This window comes from Rana temporaria, chromosome 9, assembly GCF_905171775.1.
Source record: "Rana temporaria chromosome 9, aRanTem1.1, whole genome shotgun sequence".
Taxonomy (NCBI): Eukaryota; Metazoa; Chordata; class Amphibia; order Anura; family Ranidae; genus Rana; species Rana temporaria.
Window position 1 is genome coordinate 158,134,260 of NC_053497.1, and position 20,568 is coordinate 158,154,827.

Consider the following 20,568-nt stretch of genomic DNA (forward strand, 5'->3'; position numbering starts at 1 on the left):
CCTGGATTGCACGCCAGTTCCCCAGCGAGGAACTTTCATCACATTCTCTGCTTGCCACGCTGACTAGCCTCAGTGCCGGGTCTAAGGCACCACACAAGTAAGAGGCCATTTGGCGACGCTGTATATATTTTTGATACATATATTAAATAGTACTTCACTATGGTGGTTTCCTTCTCCCTCTTTGTTTGATTACCATGAGAGTACCTGAGTCTAGGAAACGTAGAGCCGCGCAGCTGAATCTCTGAACTGGTTTTGTGACCAACTGCTCTATTTGACCTTTTCTAAACAATTAGGTCAACACCTTGTGGTAAGAAGCCATCCATTAGCGCACTTTTGGGGGATCTTCTTGGTGGAGGTGGACACCTTTCACACTGAATTTTCAGCATTGTCCTTTCAGCTCAATCTGATAAGAACATCTTTGAATGGACTTTATTCAACACTTATGAATGGACTTTACTTATTTATTTATTTTATTTATTTATTCACTTATTTATTTTTCCCGAACTGTGTTTATGTTCACTAGTGCACTGTTGTTGGTTCAGACGGACCATCTGATTGTATTATTAATTTAATTGATATTTTAGGTATCACTTATTTACTGATTCACAAATTATTAAGTTATAGCGCCCCCTCCATATACCATTACCATTTTATTGCCCGAAGAGAAAATTGCAACAATCCGGGACAGGATACGCGCAACACTTGCTGCTCCTCACCTATCTGCTCTTCAATGTTTTGAAGGTGATTGGCACCATGGCAGCCACCATTCCTATGGTGAAGTGGGCTCAGTGACACACTCACCCATTCCAAAAGGGTTTCTCCAGCAATAGGACTTCCCCAGCAAGAGTCAGCGCATCATGCTCACTCAACCCATGAGAAAGTCTCTTCTGTGGTGGCTTCAGGGGAAGAATCTCCGTAACTGTCATTCGATCTGTCCCATAACTTGGGTTACAATAACCTCAGATGCCAGCAATCAGGGCTGGGGCGCTCATTGCCTGACAGAAATATCCCAAGGCAGGTGGAGCACACCTTCTCAAGGAACTGTATCCAACATACTGGAGCTGCGAGCTGCCTTTCAGGCGCTCATATCCTTCCGCCATCTATTAATGGATTCCTCTGTGATGCTCAGGCTGGACAACACAACCGCTGTTTCTTACATAAGGAAGCAGGGTGGAACCCGCAGCTGGTCCTTACTCTGAGAGGTGGAGCCAATTATGAATTGGGCCCAGAAGAACCTAGCCAACATCTTGGCAGTGTACATTCCGGGGGTCCAGAATGTTCAAGCAGACTTTCTATCACAAATCCAATTGAACAGCGAATGGTCTCTGCACATAGAAGTGTTCAATTAGCTATTAACACTGGGAGTGTCCCCAGAAGTGGATCTGTTTGCATCCCCATACAACCTCAAGTTGATCAAGTATTATTCGAGATTCCAGGATCCCCAAGCCTATGGGATAGACGCTCTCACAGATCAATGGAAATTCAGCATAGCATATGCCTTTCCACCAATACCTGTAATTCTTCAGTTTCTTTGGCGATTCTTCGGCGATTCAGATCAGAGGATGTAGAAATCCTAGCAGTGATTCCATTTTGGCCCAACAGGCCATGGTTTTCCCTCCTAACGCTTCTCAGTTACCGTGACTCGATATCTCCTCTCTCAGGGCACAACGTTGCACCCACGCTAGAAGAAATAGTACTAACAAAGTTTACGAGCGTATCTGGTCAAAATTTACAGATCATATGTCTTCCAGAGCTAACCCTTGCAGTTTCCCAGAGGTCCAAGATATACTAAGTTTTTTTTCACAAAACAGGTTTGGACTTACCTTTAGCAATCAGTTCACTCCGAGTGCAAATCTTAGCCATCTCTGCATTTACTGCAATCTCTTGGGCCAATCATCCCTTGGTTCGCCAGTTCTTCAAGGGTGCCATCCGGCTTAGACCCCAGAGAAAACCAAGGTTCCCCAAATGGGATCTGCCTCTTGTCCTGGGCTATCTTACCACGATCAGCTCTGATCCGGATAAACCACAATCAGCTAAGGATTTTACTCTCAAGACCGTCTTTCTAGTAGCGGTCACTTCAGCTAAGAGTCTCTGACATCAGAAATCTGGGTTCAAAAGAACCATTCTTGACCTTCTTTCCAGATAGAGCAGTATTAATTCCTATGCTGGTCTCTAATCCTAAAGTTACATCCATTTTTCATGAAAATCAGGAAATTGTACTGCCCACTTTTGGATTATCTGAAGATCAAGGGGGCGTGGCCTGGACAGGCATGTGAGCGGTCGCATAGCACGGAGCTCCCGCTATCGATCCTCCTACGATCCTTCCCGCAGTGATCCTGTTCTATAACAGCGCACCGGAAGACTCACCCTACCTTCCCCGAAGTGGCGGTACCGCTTGTGAACCATTCCAGGCTCCCGTTATGGCCCGCAAAGGCGACAAAGATCCGTCAGCGGCGGCGGCCCTGCACATCCAAGATGGCGCCAGCCCCATCCTCACGCAGAAAGCTCCGCGCGGCTGGGAGAAGCCCCAGGACACAAGTAAGTCCAATAAGACCCAGAAACCGCAGACCCAGAAACAGCAGGGAAAGGAGCAGCCCAAGGACATGTTATACTATGCCCAGAAGATGCAGGGCCCTAGCATCTCCCCTCCCCCGTGGCTGCAAGCCCCACTACATGAGGCTGGGGGACAAGATGGCGCCTCCGCCCTAGATGATACATTGCCTCTGGAGGTGTCCCAGGACCAGGATCAGATCACTGATTTGCTTGAAAGGCCAGCAGATGCCCCACAGCCTACCCTGAGTGAGATCTTGCAGGCAGTGCAGCGCTGCACAACCTCAGTGACGGCGTCAGTGGATGGTTTGAAAATGCAGTTTGGGGCACTGACAGAAACTGTTTCTTTCATTAGACATGATATCCAAAAAATCAGGGAGCGAACCACGGCGGTGGAAGGGCGCATTAGTGAGGTGGAAGACCAGATACCCCCCCTCGCCAGAGACGCAAGATCGGCGCTACAACAGGCGGCCCAGGCGAACGCAAAAACAGACGACATCGAAAATCGTTTACGGAGAAACAACGTGCGCATAGTGGGGCTCCCAGAGAAGGTCGAGGGCAGGGACCCCACGATCTTCGTGGAATCGTGGCTCCAGGAGATCTTTGGCGCGGATGCGTTTACCATGCTGTTTGCGGTTGAGAGGGCACACCGCCAAGACCCCTCCCGCCAGGTAACCCGCCTAGACCGATGCTTGCCAGGCTCCTGAACTACAGGGACAGGGAGATCATACTTCGCCTGGCCTGGGAAAAGGGAACAGTGCAATATAACGGCGCAAGGGTCTTGTTCTACCTGGACTTCTCGGCAGAGGTACAGCGCAGGAGAGCCAAATTCGCCGATGTGAAAAAGCGCCTACAGAGGCTACAAGTAACCTACGCCATGCTGTATCCGGCCAAGCTACGGGTCACCGCCAGGGGCCAAGCAACATTTTTTGAAACTGCTGCGGAAGCTGCTGACTGGCTGGACTGCAATGAACAAGACCTGAGAAGGAGACGTGATGCGGACGAGGGAGACTGAAGGCCTGAACCACAATCGGTGGGGTAAAGGTATGACATTTTCTGAAAATGGTGTCTCTAATCACCACCTGTAAAGCGGGACATGCTCTATTTGTTTTTTGTTTTTTTCGGGTTAGCGCTGGCTCAGTGCTTTGAAAGTTGCCATTTCCCTGTGATGGATTCTGAGCGGCCGTGGAGGGGGCTCCCCCACTGTGCCGCGCAAATTCGAGATCGATCCCGCTTGAAGGAGTGGACTGTTTGGTGCCCAGTTGGCACTGAGTTACAGAGACTGTGTTGTTTTGTTTTTATTTTTTCATTTTTTGCTCACCTCAGTACACACTTTGCTGCCTCTCTCTCCCCCCCCTGTGTGTTTTTGCTCCCCCACCCACTCCACGCATGGACGGACCCATACAGGAATGCAAATCCCTCATTTGACTTCTGTGCCCAAAAGGGGCAACCCATACCACCAACTTGGCCCAAGACCGTGTCACGGGGGCATGCTGCTCGCGGCTCCACCGCCTTTCTCCACTTGCCATGGCAACTACGCCAATAGTGACATGGAATGTCCGCGGAGTGCATGATCCTTTGAAACGCACCATGATTGGCTCCTGCCTAAAAAAGTTCCACCCGGGCATTGTGGGCCTCCAGGAGACGCACCTCACAAGAGACACTCTGGGCTGCCTGGGTTTTTCCTGGGTGGGCAAGGCCTACCACTCCACTCACACCTCATATTCTCGGGGGGTGAGTGTGTTGGTACACAAATCCTTGGCTTACCAGGAAATTGACTCGGTCGTAGACTCGCATGGGAGATATGTTTTTCTTTACTGCAAAATTTTTACTGTGACATTGATACTTGCATTTGTATATATACCCCCCCCATTCTCTAGAGAGGTTGTACAATATCTTTTATCGTACCTAGACAATAAGCCAGATGTGCCTGTTATGATTATGGGGGACTTCAACGGTTGCCTTGATCCCAGACTAGATAGGCATCCGCCAGCTCTACCGCCCCTGGGGGGAAGAGGCACCATTTTGAGCCGCCTCCTGGCGGAGGTGGGCTGGATAGATGTATGGAGGGCCAGGAACCCTACAACCAAACATTTCTCATGCTTCTCTAAGACCCACGGGTCGCTATCCCGCATTGACTTGTGAGTGGGGTCCTCTCACATGTTGCATATGGTGTCCAAGCTAGAGTATCACCCCAGAGGGGTGTCAGACCATTCCCCCCTGGCGGCGCACTTGACCACCCGCCCAGCTTCCACTTTGCCCAGGGCCCCCTGGAAATTAAACGCCTTCTGGCTAAAGCTTTTTACTTCCCATGAGCGGATAGGACTACAGATAGAACAATATTTCGTAGATAACGGGTTGAGAGGTGTCACTGTGGAGGGATGGGATGCGTTTAAGGCGTGCCTTAGGGGCACATTCATAGCTGAAATTACCTCTATTAAGCGCAACTCCGCAGCCCTTTTAGAGCAGGTGGAGGATCAGGTACAGAGGTTGGAGCTGCAATTTGTAACAGATCCCTCAGACTCAGCGAGGGAGGCGTGGATATCGGGCCAGGACTCTCTGGACCGGTTGAGGGCCTCCACCGTGGAAAAGAAACGCTTTTTCACAAAGCAGGCCTACTATGAGGAGGGGGAGAAGACAGGCAGGCCTTTGGCCAAGATTGCTAGGTCCCAACAGGCGTCCCCGGCCATTGGAGCAATCCGTGACCCCCAGGGACGATTGATGAATGACCCTGAGCAGATTGTGGCTGTACTGGCAACTTTCTACTCGGATCTGTATGGCTCTCGGGATGGCTATTCCGACGGTGAGTTTCAGGCGTACATGGATACTGTGGCTCTCCCGACTTTGAGTGGGCGGGCCCGGGCTGAGATGGACGCTTCCCTGACCCTTACTGAGTTGATGGAGGCGGCTGCCTCCTTCCCTACCTGCAAGGCCCCGGGAGATGACGGGATTCCCATAGAAGTTTACACCCAGTACGGGGGGGAGATCCTTCCCAGGTTACTGAAGGTTTTTAATGCCTCGTTTGACCTGGGGAGGCTCCCTCCATCTATGGCAAGGGCAAACATCATCCTTTTATTGAAACCAGGCAAAGACCCCCTCGATCCAGGCTCATACAGGCCCATTTCCTTGCTCCAAAGCGATGTTAAAATCCTTGCGAAAGCGCTGGCCATCAGAGTGAACAAGGTCATCCTGTCCTTAATACACCCTGACCAGGCAGGGTTTATGCCTCGTAGCTCCACCGCGACTAACCTTAGGCGCCTATACCTTAACTTGCAGACTCCCTCGGATGCCGCTGGCCATAGAGCACTGTTGTCACTTGATGCCAATAAGGCTTTCGACAGTGTCGGCTGGCGGTACCTGTGGGCTGTGCTGGCCAAGTTTGGCTTCGGCCCCAGGTTCCTTAGGTGGGTGAGACTGCTGTATGATGCGCCACAGGCGGCCATACGCTTGTCGGATAGGATGTCCCAGACCTTTGCTCTGGGCAGGGGGACCAGGCAGGGTTGTCCCTGGTCCCCTCTGCTCTTTTCTCTGGCAATTGAGCCACTGGCGGCCCTGGTGCGGGACTCTCCCGAGGTCAGGGGTTTCCGTTATGGTGACTTGCACGAAAAAATCATGCTGTACGCCGACGACATGCTCCTGTTCTTGGAGGATGCGGAGGACTCCCTGAGCAGAGTAATGTCCTTGGTGGCGGGGTTCGGCCATTTCTCCGGCCTCACCATCAACTGGACGAAGTCAGACCTAATGTTTTTAGATGGGCCTCCCCCACCTGGTGGGAGACCCACATGCCCTGTCCCCGTAGTAACCTCCTTCAAATACCTGGGGGTCCATGTCTCCCCCAAGGTGACCGACTACTGTAGCCTAAATGTCTTCCCCTTACTGACCAGGTTCAGAGACAAGATCCACATATGGAACAGGTTAAAAATGTCCCTAGCGGGCAAAACCAATCTCATCAAGATGATTCTGATGCCGCAGCTACTCTACTTCCTCCACAACTCCCCGGTAGTCATCACCCTCAAGACGTTTAGAGTGGTCAACTCGCTCTTTAGGCAACTGCTCTGGCACACTAAAGCTCCTAGGATAAAACTGGAACAATTGCAGCGCCCCAAGGAGGGAGGGGGGCTGGCTCTTCCTAACCCGTGGATCTACTATCTAGCCGCGCAGCTGCAACACCTGATCGGTGCCATGTCTCCGGTCCCGGCTGGCTCCTCGGCCAGGCTTCTATTGCTTGGCTCGGGGGCTAGGTCGATACCGGAAGGACTTGAGGCCCAGCAGTTTCAGAAACCTAACAAAAGAATGCCCACCTTTGCGCTTATCCAGAAGGTTTGGAATAAGGCGAGGCAGCTTCAGGGGGTCACAGGGTTCACTGAATTCAGCCCAATCTGGGAGAACAATACATACACTGAACTGGCCAAATTAGGTCAGGGTCCTAGATGGCGCCTTCAGGGCATAACGCTCTTAAAACAGATATTTCGGAGTGGTACGCTACTCCCTTTTGACACCCTTCAGTCTAGATTTGCACTCCCTCGATCCATGCTCTTTTACTATTTACAACTGCAACATGCAATTAGAGCCCAGGGAGATGCGGTGGAGTGGGCTCAGTCCCCCACTCCAGTATTCCGCGTCTTAAGGGCCGCAACTGAGACCAAGGGTATTATTTCGCAATGTTACAACATGTTGCTAGACTCGTTCTTAGAGACACATCCCATGAAAGTGGCGGACGTGGGCCCGATGACAGGTGACATGTGGGAGGAAGCATTGCAGGCAGTCAACAGCTGTTCGCTCAATGTGGCGCAGAAAATATCTCAGTTATACATTTTGCTGAGGGTTCATTACACCCCAGTAAAACTCTTTAAAATGGGTGGGGTTACGGACCCGATGTGCAACAGGTGTAAAGTAATGTCCGGTGATCTGATACACTTACTCTGGCGCTGCCCCAAACTCCACAGGTTCTGGAGGGGAGTTGTGGACACACTTAACTCTGTGTTCCAGGTAGCAGTACCCCTGGAACCGATTCACTGCCTGCTTGGAGTATTGGAGGGAGTGGTAACAGAGGAATTGACTCGGATGGCACTAAACAGGGCACTGTTCCAGGCCAGGAGGGCCATTCTCCTGAATTGGAAGCTGGAGGAACCTCCCACGCTCAAGTCTTGGGTGATGCACATGGGCAGGATGCTAGTTATGGAGAAGTATATATACCAGCATAGGGGAAATGCAGGCAAATTTGACAGGCTTTGGGATGCATGGCTGGCCACACCTGGCTTGAGCCCTATGGAACTGGTTCAGGGGAGGCTGTTGGGTAGTAATTAGATCCGCTAGTCAAGGGGGGGTGGGATTAGAGGGCATAATGCTGGATACTGAAGATCAAAGTGTTCATCCCCTTGGTGTGGGTCACACATTAAGTCAATATCTGGAAATGACAGAATCTTTCAGACAGACGGATTTTCTTTTCATTCTTCTTCATGGAAAGAATAAAGGAAAACGGGCTTCAATCAGATCTATTTAAGCTTGGATAGTTCAGACCATCCAGAGGGCATACAAAGCCAAGGGCCTGGCTCCTCCAGAGGCAGTAACTGCACACTCAACCCGGAGCATTTCGACTTCTTGGGCAGCCTCACATCATGTCGCACCTTAAGGTATATGCAGAGCGGCTTTGTGGTCATCAATTAATACTTTTGTTTCCCACTATTGTGTTGAACCGGCTGCTTTATCCTCACTGAATTTTAATTTACAAGTGCTGTCAGTTGACAGTGGTAAATGAATTTATTTTCTTGCCTCAGCATTTTGCCCGTCCGGGTGTGTTTGGCTAGTTATTTCCCAAACGTATGCTGCCATGGAGCAAGTCAGAAAAATAAAAATTTATTATCAAATACTTACCATAATTTTCCTTTCCTGATAGGCTCCATGGCAGCAGGAGTCCCTCCCAATGCTTGGAGTAGGCTAGTTACGGAACACGGCTGAGAGCCCACAGCTGAAATTTATAGGGAGGGGTCCTATTGGGTAGTTATGGAGGCGGGGCCAACCCACACGTATGCTGCCATGGAGCCTATCAGGAAAGGAAAATTACGGTAAGTATTTGATAATAAATTTTCCTTTTTCTCGCAATTTTGTGTAGAAAAAGCTGTCCAGCTAAATTAAAGTGACAGGGGCTCAGACAAACTACAACATAGTCAGAGATGCTTGCAACAGTCACTTTTTTGCATTAGAGCTTGGTCTGCATGTAAAAGTGGAAATTATATTTTTATAAAAATATAATAAAATATATCATATATAAAATATAAGTATGGGGGAAAAATGTATATACTGAATGTTATCATTATGTATTAACCTCAAAGAATTATTGATCTTTACATTTTGTGAAAGTAGACTATTAAAGCGGAGGTTCACCAGTAAAATGCTGTTTTTACCCTTAGATGGATGCTCATTTAGTCTAGGGGAATCGGCTAGTTGTTTTAAAATCCGAGCATTACTTACCGTTGTAGAGGGCGATCTTCTCCGCCACTTCTGGGCGTTCCTTCTTGATTGACAGTCTTCCGACAGGCTTCCGAAAGGCTTCCGACGGTCGCATCCATCGCGTTATGATTTTCCGTAAGTAGCCGAACGTCGGTGTGCAGGCGCAGTATAGAGCCGCACCGACGTTCGGCTTCTTTCGGTTACTCGTGAAGCGATGGATGCGACCGTCGGAAGCCTTTCGGAAGCCTGTCGGAAGACTGTCAATCAAGAAGGAATGCCCAGTCCCGAAGACCCATACCCGGAAGTGGCGGAGAAGATCGCCCTCTACAACGGTAAGTAATGCTCGGATTTTAAAACAACTAGCCGATTCCCCTAGACTAAATGAGCATCCATCTAAGGGTAAAAGAGCAAAAAACAGCATTTATGGGTGAACTCCCGTTTTAAACATGTACAATCTGTTTGTGCTTTATTTATGCAAAGTCGTTTTAATGACATCACAGTTAGGATATGTATTACTGCAGTCACTGTCATTTCAGGATTTTAGGAACAACAGGCAGGCAAGAGGGGAAGCTATGGCACAGTTCCATCATCCCTCGTTCTGATGACATCTGTTTGAGTAGTCGTGGCTGCAGATTTTATACTGCTTTCATATAAATTGTCCATGTTTGCTGATTATAATTAAATCCATATTTCAGATATTCGGAGATACAGACCATGTGCGGATGATTTCAGAAGGCTCAGACTGTCGCTGCAAATGCATCATGAGACCCTTGAGCAAAGAGGCCTGCGCCCGTATTAAAGATGGAAAAATGCAAGTGGAAGATTACTATGCAGTCGAGACAGTGAGTTCAGGATCAGACTGCAAGTGTTCCTGTACTGCACCCCCCTCATCTCTCAACCCTTGTGAAAATGAATGGAAAATGGAGAAAATAAAGAAACAGGCCCCTGAGTTATTTAAGGTATATTATCCCAAAAAATGACCTAAAATGAAAAATATCACTACACCTAAAAATGCTAACTGATAATTTTGTTTTGGTCATATGTAGAATTGTTAGATATGCTGCCAGTTGTAATATGTAGCCAGAAGTTTGTAGACACCTGACCATCACAACTACAGGTGAAACTCGAAAAATTTGAATCTCGTGCAAAAGTTCATTTATTTCACTAATGCAACTTAAAAGGTGAAACTAATATATGAGATTGACTCGTTACATGCAAAGAAAAGTAGTTCAAGCTGTTATTTGTCATAATTGTGATGATTATGGCTTACAACTAGGGTTGAGCGAACCCGAACTGTAAAGTTCGGGTTGGTACCGGACTTTTAGATTTTTGGTACCCGGACCCGAACCCGAACAATTTGTTGCAAGTTCGGGTTCGGTGTTCGGCAATGTAATGGCGCACTGCAGGGCAGCCAATCAACATTTGTTTAACTCGTCGTGTGACATAGAAGCCATCACAGCCATGCCTACTAATGGCATGGCTGTGATTGGCCAGTGCATGTGACCCGCCTCTATATAAGCTAGAGGCACACAGCACACGTCACTCTGCTTTAGATAGGGTAGGCAAAGGCTGGCGCTGCTGCTGCTCTGAGGGAGAGAATTAGATAGGAGTCAGACTGTCCTGCTTCAGAAATCAAATTACTCAGCGATCTACATAGCACAGCAAGTCACTCTGCTTTAGATACTTTAGGGAAAGGTTCCTGCCTGGTTTTGCTTTTAAGAAGATAAATAGATAGGAGTCAATCCTGCTTCAGAAATCAAATTACACCAGCACTGCATATGTTACTGTGAGATACACCCTTTAGATACTTTAGGGAAAGGCTCCTGCCTGGTTTTGCTTTTAGGGAGAGAAATAGATAGGACTCAGTCCTGCTTCAGAAATCAAATTACACCAGCACTGCATATGTTACTGTGAGATACACCCTTTAGATACTTTTCTTCTATTGTGCTATTCAAAAAACATCCATTTAGGGCAAAAAAAAATATTTTGCAGTGTTTCCTCCAGTGTTTGCAGTGTTTCCTCCAGTGTTTGCAGTGTTTCCTCCATATCTGTACGTGTGAGATAAACACTTTAGCTACTGTTCTTCTATTTTGCTATTCAAAAAACACCCATTTAGGGCTAAAAAAATATATTTTGCAGTGTTTCCTCCAGTGTTTGCAGTGTTTCCTCCATATCTGTATGTGTGAGATACACACTTTAGCTACTGTTCTTCTATTTTGCTATTCAAAAAACACCCATTTAGGGCAAAAAAATATATTTTGCAGTGTTTCCTCCAGTGTTTGCAGTGTTTCCTCCATATCTGTACGTGTGAGATAAACACTTTAGATAATGTTCTTCTATTTTGCTATTCAAAAAAACACCCATTTAGGGCAAAACAATATATTTTGCAGTGTTTCCTCCAGTGTTTGCAGTGTTTCCTCCATATCTGTACGTGTGAGATAAACACTTTGGGCCGGATTCACAAAGAGTTACGCCGGCGTATCAGTAGATACGCCAACGTAACTCGGAATCTAAGCCTGTCGTAAGTTTAAGTGTATGCTCAAACTGAGATACACTTAAACCTAGCTAAGATACGACGGCCTGCGCCGTCGTATCTAAGGGTGCAATTTTTCCACTGGCCACTAGGTGGCGCTTACGTTGATTTCGGCGTAGAATATGTAAATGACTAGATACGCCGATTCACGAACGTACGCTTGCCCGTCGCAGTAAAGATACGCCGTTTCTGTAAGAGATACGACGCGTAAAGATAAAGCTGCCCCCTAGGTGGCGTAGCCAATGATAACTATGGCCGTCGTTCCCGCGTCGAAATTAGAAAAATTTTACGTCGTTTGCGTAAGTCGTCCGTGAATGGGGCTGGACGTAATTTACGTTCACGTCGAAACCAATACGTCCTTGCGGCGTACTTTGGAGCAATGCAAACTGGGATATGTACATGGACGGTGCATGCACCGTTCATAAAAAACGTCAATCACGTCGGGTCACCAATAATTTACATAAAACACGCCCCCTCATCCTCAATTGAATTAGGCGCGCTTACGCCGGCCCCATTTACGCTACGCCGCCGTAACTTAGGAGGCAAGTGCTTTGTGAATACAGCACTTGCCTCTCTGACTTACGGCGGCGTAGCGTAAATACGCTACGCCGCCGTAAAAATGCGCGGATCTACGTGAATCCAGCCCAATAGCTACTGTTCTTCTATTTTGCTATTCAAAAAACACCCATTTAGGGCAAAACAAAATATTTTGCAGTGTTTGCAGTGTTTCCTCCATATCTGTACGTGTGAGATAAACACTTTAGATACTGTTCTTCTATTTTGCTATTCAAAAAACACCCATTTAGGGTAAAAAAATATATTTTGTAGTGTTTCCTCCAGTGATTGCAGTGTTTCCTCCATGTCTGTACGTGTGAGATAAACACTTTAGCTACTGTTCTTCTGTTTTGCTATTCAAAAAACACCCATTTAGGGCAAAAAAAATGTTTTTGCAGTGTTTCCTCCAGTGTTTGCAGTGTTTCCTCCAGTGTTTGCAGTGTTTCCTCCATATCTGTACATGTGAGATAAACACTTTAGATACTGTTCTTCTATTTTGCTATTCAAAAAAACACCCATTTAGGGCAAAACAATATATTTTGCAGTGTTTCCTCCAGTGTTTGCAGTGATTCCTCCATATCTGTATGTGTGAGATAAACACTTTTAGGTAGATTCACATACATTTGCCTAACTTTAGGGCGGCCTAGCCTAGCCTGTTTAGGCTACACCGCCGTAAATTAGTTAGGCTAGTAGTGATTCACAATCTACTTACCTGCTAATCTACGGCGGTGTAGCCTAAAACGAGCGGGCGTAAGGGCGCCTAATTCAAATTGCTTGGAGGGGGGCGTGTTGTATGGAAATGAGGCTTGACCTCACGTTTTTTTTTTTTTTTAACCACTTTTAACCACTTTATTTTTATTTATTTTCTTATTTCATACATAAGTCTGCCTATTCGGCATCCATTGCATTTCAATTGACATACATTATACAGCATTTTTACATCCCTATAACATTACAATATACGTCTTTTTTTTTTTTTTTTTTTTTTTTTTTTATATTCCACCCCTCCCCCCCTTCCCTCCACCACCCCCTATCCTCTGCTCTCTACATAGAGAATCTATCCATTACCAGTTTTGGTGGTGCGACACTCGCATCTCTCAACCAGGAATACCAAATCTCCTCAAATTTACCCTCTGCTTTCCTTCGTTTGTAGGCCAAGTATTCTCTACCCAAGAGGGAGTTGACATACGCAATCCATTGCTTCCCTGTAGGGACCCCCGGGGCCATCCAGTAACGTGCTATGAGTTTTCTTGCCAAGTACAGCAGTCTTCTTACCATATAGTACTTTCCTTTTGTATACTCTCCAGGGTCAATGGCCCCTAACAAGTATACTATGGGATCCAATGGAACTGGTACCTGTGCTACTCTAGTAATACACTGTGATACTTCCTCCCAGTACCTATGGAGCTTTGGGCATCTCCAAATCAGGTGTATGAAACCCCCCTGCTGAACTTTACACTTTGGGCACATAGGAGTTTCCCTTTTTCCCCATCTATGTAGTTGTGGCGCTGTTCTGTAGGCCCTGTGTAAGATAAAGAGTTGCGACAATTTGTGCGACGCGGAGATAGATACCACCGGGACATTCAAGTGCCCTCTCCCATTGGTCTCCGTCTATCTCCCCAATGTCTTCCACCCACTTCCCGCGGCTTCTAAGAGAGGCATGGCTCTGAATTGTTACTAACAATCCCTCGTATATTTTGGTTATCAGTCCTCTCTGAGCTTCTGCTTGCAAGACCGCCGTCATCAAAGGTGACGATGAAGTTACCACCAGTGGTCGTGTTTGTTGTTGTTTCTGTAGAGCGTGCCGGAGCTGGAGATACTGATAGAAGCCCCGTGGGGCTAATTGGTATTCTCTACACAGCTGCTCGTACGTTTTCAGTGCCTCTCCCTCATACAGCTGTGAAAAGAACCAAACTCCCCTCTTTTTCCAGGAAGTAAAGCCTACTAAATCCTGTAATTCTACATATCTAGGATTGTTTCATATTGGAGTGAATGGTAACACCCCATCTGTCCTCAAGGTCTTCCGTAGTTCCCCCCATACCTTTCTAAGAAGGATTCCTGTAGGTGCTGTCTGTGGCATACTGGGCAAGCCCATCTCAAGATGGGAGGCTGCCTTTAATGAGGGAGCAGTCCCAATTACCATATTTCCATTCGGGTCTTCTCTTTCTTTCCGTCCCCATCCCGCCAACTGTTGTATCTGAGACGCTAAGAAGTACGTTTGGGGGTGAGGTACCGCCAATCCCCCCCTATCCTTTCCATATTGCAGAGTGGTTAAACTAATCCTGGTGACCTTTTTCTTCCATATCAACTCCCGCATCTGAGTATCAATTCTTTTAAACCATTTATTTGATATCCACCTTGGTGAATTATGGAAGATGTACAGGAATTGTGGAGCCTATACCATTTTGATTAGGTTAGCTCTCCCTACCACTGATAGGGGGAGTTTGCACCAGCTGTCACATTTCTCTCTTTGCCTTGCCAGTAGTGGACCCAGATTCAGCTGAAGATATTCAGCCGTATGCGGGGAAACCACCACACCCAAATAGCAAAACCTACTTGATATAGTAATCTGCTCTGCTCCTGCTGGTAACTGTTCCCTCAATGGATCTATAGGCATTAATATTGATTTGGACCAATTTATATTAAACCCGGAAAAGCTTCCAAATTCTCCTATTATCCCCATTGCTATTCGCAGCGAAGCTGTCGTGTCACCTAAATATATAAGTATATCGTCTGCATATAAGGAGACCTTTTCTTCCCTCTGGCCCCTACAAAACCCAACCACCTCCGAAGTGTTTCTAAGCAGTATCGCCAACGGCTCGACTGCCAAGGCGAACAGCAGTGAGGATAACGGACATCCCTGCCGGGTGCCTCTATGTAGCTCAAATGGGAGGGAAAGGTTATTATTAACTCGGAGTCTAGCTCTAGGTTTAGAGTAAAGCACTTTTACCCATGTTATAAACCTCTCTCCCAGTCCGAACCTAGTTAATATTTCCAAGAGGTAAGGCCACTCCACACTATCGAACGCTTTAGTAGCATCCAGTGACAGGATGGCCCTACCCCCTGGATTATCGACCAGCACCTGTAAGTTCATATATTATCTTCTAATATTATCGGCCGTTGAACGGTTAGGTATAAAACCAGACTGGTCTTTATGCACCAGCCTGTCTATAACCAGCGATAACCTTTTGGCCAGAATTTTAGCTAGAAGTTTGACATCCGTATTTAACCTCTTGACCACTGGGCACTTAAACCCCCTTCCTCACCAGACCAATTTTCAGCTTTCGGTGCTCTCACAATTTGAATGACAATTACTCAGTCATACAACATTGTGCCCATCTGAAATTTTTGTCCTTTTTTTTCCCACAAATAGAGCTTTCTTTTGGTGGTATTTGATCACCTCTGCGATTTTTATTTTTTGCGCTATAAAAGAAAAAACACTTAAAATTTTGTAAAAAATAAATAAAAATATCTTGTTTCTGTCATATTAGCAGGTATTGCGGAGTATTGGGTGGTATTTCAGAGTATGGGGGGGGTTATTGCAGAGTATGGGGGGGGGTTATTGCAGAGTATGGGGGGGTTGTTGCAGAGTATGGGGGTTAATTGCAGAGTATGGGGGGTTAAATGCAGAGTATGGGGGGTTAAATGCAGAGTATGGGGGGTTAAATGCAGAGTATGGGGGGTTAAATGCAGAGTATGGGGGTTAAATGCAGAGTATGTGGGTTATTTGCAGAGTATGGGGGTTATTTGCAGAGTATGGGGGGTTAATTGCAGAGTATGGGGGGTATGGGGGTATTGCAGAGTATGAGGGGTTAATTGCAGAGTATTGCACAGGGAGGGAGGGATGGATCTGTGACTGCATGTGTCACAGATCCATCCCACAGCAGCTGCTGCTGCTGCCGCTCTCCCCCCTCTCCTCTCACACTGTACCGATCGGTACAGAGAGGAGAGGGAGGAACCGGCGTCATGTTATGACGCCGGTTTGTTTACAAGTGATCGCTCCGTCATTTGACGGAGCGATCACGTGGTAAACCGCCGCTATCAGCGGCGATTTACCGCGATCTGTGATGCGCCGGGTCTTCTAGACCCGGCGCTCACAGATGATTCCGGGAGCGCGCCCCAGCGGCCGCGCGAGTGAAGGATTCTGGGAGGACGTCCCAGGGACGTCGTCCCGGAATAACTCCACAGCGCTGTAGCAGTATTTTCGCTATGGCGCGGTGGGGTAGTGGTTAATAACGAGATTGGTCGGTATGAGTCTCGAGACAACTTATCTTTTTCTGGTTTAGGAAGTAATATAATTATAACCTCCTGCATACTGTCAGGTAGAGTTCCCTTTTCCAATGCCTCAGATAATGCTTCCAGCAGGTGCTGCAATATAACTTCTCCATATTGAGAGTATACCTCCACTGGTAGTCCATCTGGACCTGGAGATTTGTGTTGTGCGGCCCCTTCCAGCTTCAGTTCTGCCATTGTAATAGGGAGATTTAACATCTCCCTATCCTCCTCAGCCAATTGGGGGATGGGGCAGCCCTGAAGAAAAGAGGCCATCTCCGAGTCTACCATCTTAGTTCTGGAGGAATATAGCTCCCTATAAAACTCATAAAAATCATCTAAGATATCAGCACTAAGGGTGTGCGTCTCCCCGGACTCCACTCTTATAGCCAAGATGTTTGAGGAAACCCTTTGCTCCCTAGCTACCAGTGCTAGAATGTGTCCCGTATTTTCCCCTTCCTCAAAGTGACTCTGTTGGTGAAAGTATCTCCTCTTCTCAGCTGCCGTCAACAATACCGAGTTGTACAATGATTGCGCCTCAGCCCAGGATTCCTGATTACTCTGAGAGGGGTCTACTACCAGCGCTTGTTCTCTGATTTTCATTTCATCCCGGACTTTATCCTCCCATTCCCTGGAGCGGGTCTTGATGCCCGATATTTCCTTGATCAAGCACCCCCTCAGAAATGCTTTTAATGTATCCCATACCACCCCTGCACTGGCAGTGCCCCTGTTAAGTCGCTGAATACTCCTGTAGCATACCTACCGTCCCATCTGGGGATGGGAGTAAGGTCAGCCAAAAGGGGTTCACTTTTCACAGTGGGCGACCCGTTGCAACCGTAGCATCCAGTCTAACCCAAAATGGAGAGTGATCCGACAGTAATCTTGGCTCATACCCCGAATCCCTTACCCTTTGCATTAGTGCTTCATTTCCCAGGCCCAGATCTATTCGAGAGAGTCCGCCATACGAGGCCGAATGACACGAATAACATCTTTCGTCGCCATGTCTCTCCCTCCATACATCAAGGAGTCCTACTTCTGAAAGCAACAGAGCAAACTTAGTTTTTCCAACCATCTGTCCTGTCGCCTTAAGTATCAAAGACATTCTGTCTAGTCCTCGATCCAGAATATTATTGAAATCTCCTTGTGCTAACACAGGGGTATCTGGGTATAAAGCCATGAATTGTGCCAGCTTTCTCAGGGGTACCGCAGAAAATGGGGGGGGGGGATATAGATTGCAGCAATAATACATGTTAGCTTATTTAGTTTGCATAACAGGAAAACGTATCTGCCTTCTTCATCCACCTGTTGTTGAATACATTTGAACAGAACATTTGCAGACACCATTACACTGACCCCCCCTAGAATAGGAAGAGTATGTGGAATGGTATTGCCTCGAATATTTACGTGAACTCAGCCGGTGGATAGAGTCAGGACGCAGATGGGTCTCCTGTAAGCATATTATCTGAGGCTGCAGCCTATCAAAGTATCTAAACATTGCGTTCCTTTTATCTCTATTCCCTAAACCATGATATTCTATGTTATAAGTAGTACTCCCTTTTTTGTTACCTTATTCATTTGGACTTGTCAAACAGTAAATTATGCTAAAAATTGCTAAAACAACAAAAAGGGACAACAAAGAAAAAAACTCACTAAGTTTCCCACTACTATAGTGTACAAAAACACTAACATTGGTCGTGTTTCTCTATTAATATTCCTATACCATCTAGTGCCTACATAGTTCATATTTTGCCACCTTATTATTTGTGATTGTATTTGTAGATTAGTGTTTAGTGATTTATCTTTGCCCCCCCCCTTCCTACCCCATCTACCCCTGCCCTCCCTCCCCCCGGCCCATCTAGGCCTACCCCCAGGGTTGTACCTATGGCCTCACTATTACTCATACTACCACTCATACTCCTCCACTCTTCTCTTACATACCTCCCTACTTCTCCCTCACTCATACCCATTCGCTTCCTCCTTCTACCACTCATCTATACTCCCTTTATACCATTCCTCCCCCCCCACCCCCTTTTAATTAACTTTAGTGCTTCCGTGCTTCCGTGCCTCTTCCCTATTTTATTCAATTAATTTGAAATCCATAACCAGACTTTTACTTCTAGTTATATCTTTCTTCCCCTAGCTTCCCACACCATTTTATATTAGCAGCAATTTTCTTGAACCCTCCATACCCACACCTTTGCATTCTATACATTTTGTGCTTTTTTCCTTTTAAAAAAAAAAAAAAAAAAAAAAAAAAAAGGAAAACCATACTCTTGTGCTACCTCTAAATTGTGCTTCTTTGTGCGTTTCATGCAAAAAAAAAAAAAAAAGAAGAAAGAAAAACATTATTTTTCTCTTTTTCTTTTCTCTTCCTTCCAGCAAGTTCTCAAAGCCAGTCCTACTTCTATCTTATATCCCGAAGGAAAAAGAAAAAAGAAGAAAAAAAAAGGATTAGTTTTAAAGGTCCTTCTTGTTTTCTTCAAGCCACTTTTCCACACTTTTTGGAGTATCAAAAAATTTGGTACCATCTTTCGCCATTACTCGCAAGCGTGCGGGGTAAAGTAATGCATAGTCTAGTTTATGTTGTTGAAGCATTTGTTTGACCGGTATAAATTCTCCTCTTCGTCTCTGCAGGTCTGGGGAAAAATCCTGATAAAATGAAATTCTCGTCCCATTAAAAAAAATTTCTCCCTTTTCTCTGGCCTTCCGGAGCAAAGTCACTTTATCAATATAATTGAACATTTTAAACAGTAGTGGTCTGGGATATTTATTTGCCGGTTGGAGCTTAAAGGGGGTACGGTGGGCTCTCTCAATACCAAAAAATGGTGAGAAGGATGTAGCCCCGAAGACCTCCCTAAGCCATCCCTCCAGAAATGCTATTGCATTAGCTCCCTCACTCTGTTCGGGCATTCCTATTATTCTAACGTTGTTTCTTTGATTTCTGTTTTCTAAATCGTCGATTTTTGCAGCGTGTATATCCATCTGTTTCTTCATATCAGTAACTACTTGTTTAAGGGGATAGAGATCGTCTTCCACTGTACTGAGTCTCTCCTCCAACACAGTAATTTTTTCCACCGTCTTACTCACCCTATCCCCCATTGAGAGGAGCTCACCCTTAATGCTTTTAAGCTCTACATCCAGGCCAGTTATTGAGTCTCTACAGGCATTAATAGCATGCAGCAAATCCCGCAACGTGGGCTCCTCCTTCCTTTCTATGGGTGCTCCCTCCATGTTGGTTTGAGTTGTCTTCACAGGGGTTAAAACAGGGGGTAAAACAGCAATAACAGCGGTTACAGCAGTTACAGTATTGATTTTTCCTCCCCCTGCCCCTTTGGAACTCACAGTTTTCGCGTTAAGCTTCACAGCAGCAGATGGGCTGGCCGATCCCTGTCCACCACCCTGACTTTTCCGAGTCACTGCCGATCTTGCTTGAGTTAATTGCTGAGGGTGGGTCCCCTTTGTTGGTTTTAGGGAGGTTCGGGCAAAGCGCTCCAACTTTGCCGCTGCCGCCGCTGCTTGATTTTTTGCAGATCTGGTTTTCTTGACCCCCTCCTGTGATAGCTGTGCGGCCTGAGTCTTTGTAGAGCGGGAGCCTTGAGTTCCTCCTTGGACTGAAAAGTGTTGAACTGGTTGCTCCTCTTCTTCTCCACGCTTTTTGGACATATTACTGTCTCCTCACTTATTATTTAATGATGTCCACTCCACAGAGGCCGTTCTTTTCTTTTTGCAGATAAAAAAAAAAAAGAGGGGGTAACACGTTTATTAGCCTGTGAATTATTGATGTTAATCTGCGGTTCATGAGGGTGCAAAACCAAAAAAAAATAAAGGGGCGCCCCAACCATAGCTTATGGGGTAAACAATATCACAATGTCACAAAAGAACTGGTCTTCTGAGGCTGTTTTTGGTCATATAGGACTTTACTGGGGCTTTGCTGTACTCATCTGTACCAGTTCCTCTTGTTTTAAAAAAAAAAAAAAAAGAAGGAGCTCAGCTAGTGCTTCCAAGAATGCCAAAAATGCATAGGGCTGTATTGGTGCAATTTTGCTGTTTTATTATTTTTTAAACCGCCAGCTCTATGTCCGCACTCGGCCCAGAGAGCAGTGTATCTCTCCCCCAGTACCTAGCAGTCTCTTCCCCCTTTATGGGGTTCTGTGGTGCTCTCTCCACCCGCCTGCATTACATCGCCAGGTCTCTGTCTCTGTTACAGA

At 46.5% G+C, this 20,568-nt stretch overlaps 1 protein-coding gene across 1 annotated transcript in view; it reads left to right on the top strand.

Moving 5' to 3' along the window:
- OLFML2A (olfactomedin like 2A) overlaps positions 1-20,568 on the top strand; it is an 858,109-nt gene that overhangs the window by 277,129 nt on the left and 560,412 nt on the right. Inside the window, exon 2 of the mRNA XM_040324870.1 lies at positions 9,696-9,959. Coding sequence (XP_040180804.1) covers positions 9,696-9,959 — 264 coding nt within the window. The remainder of the gene's footprint in view (positions 1-9,695; positions 9,960-20,568) is intronic.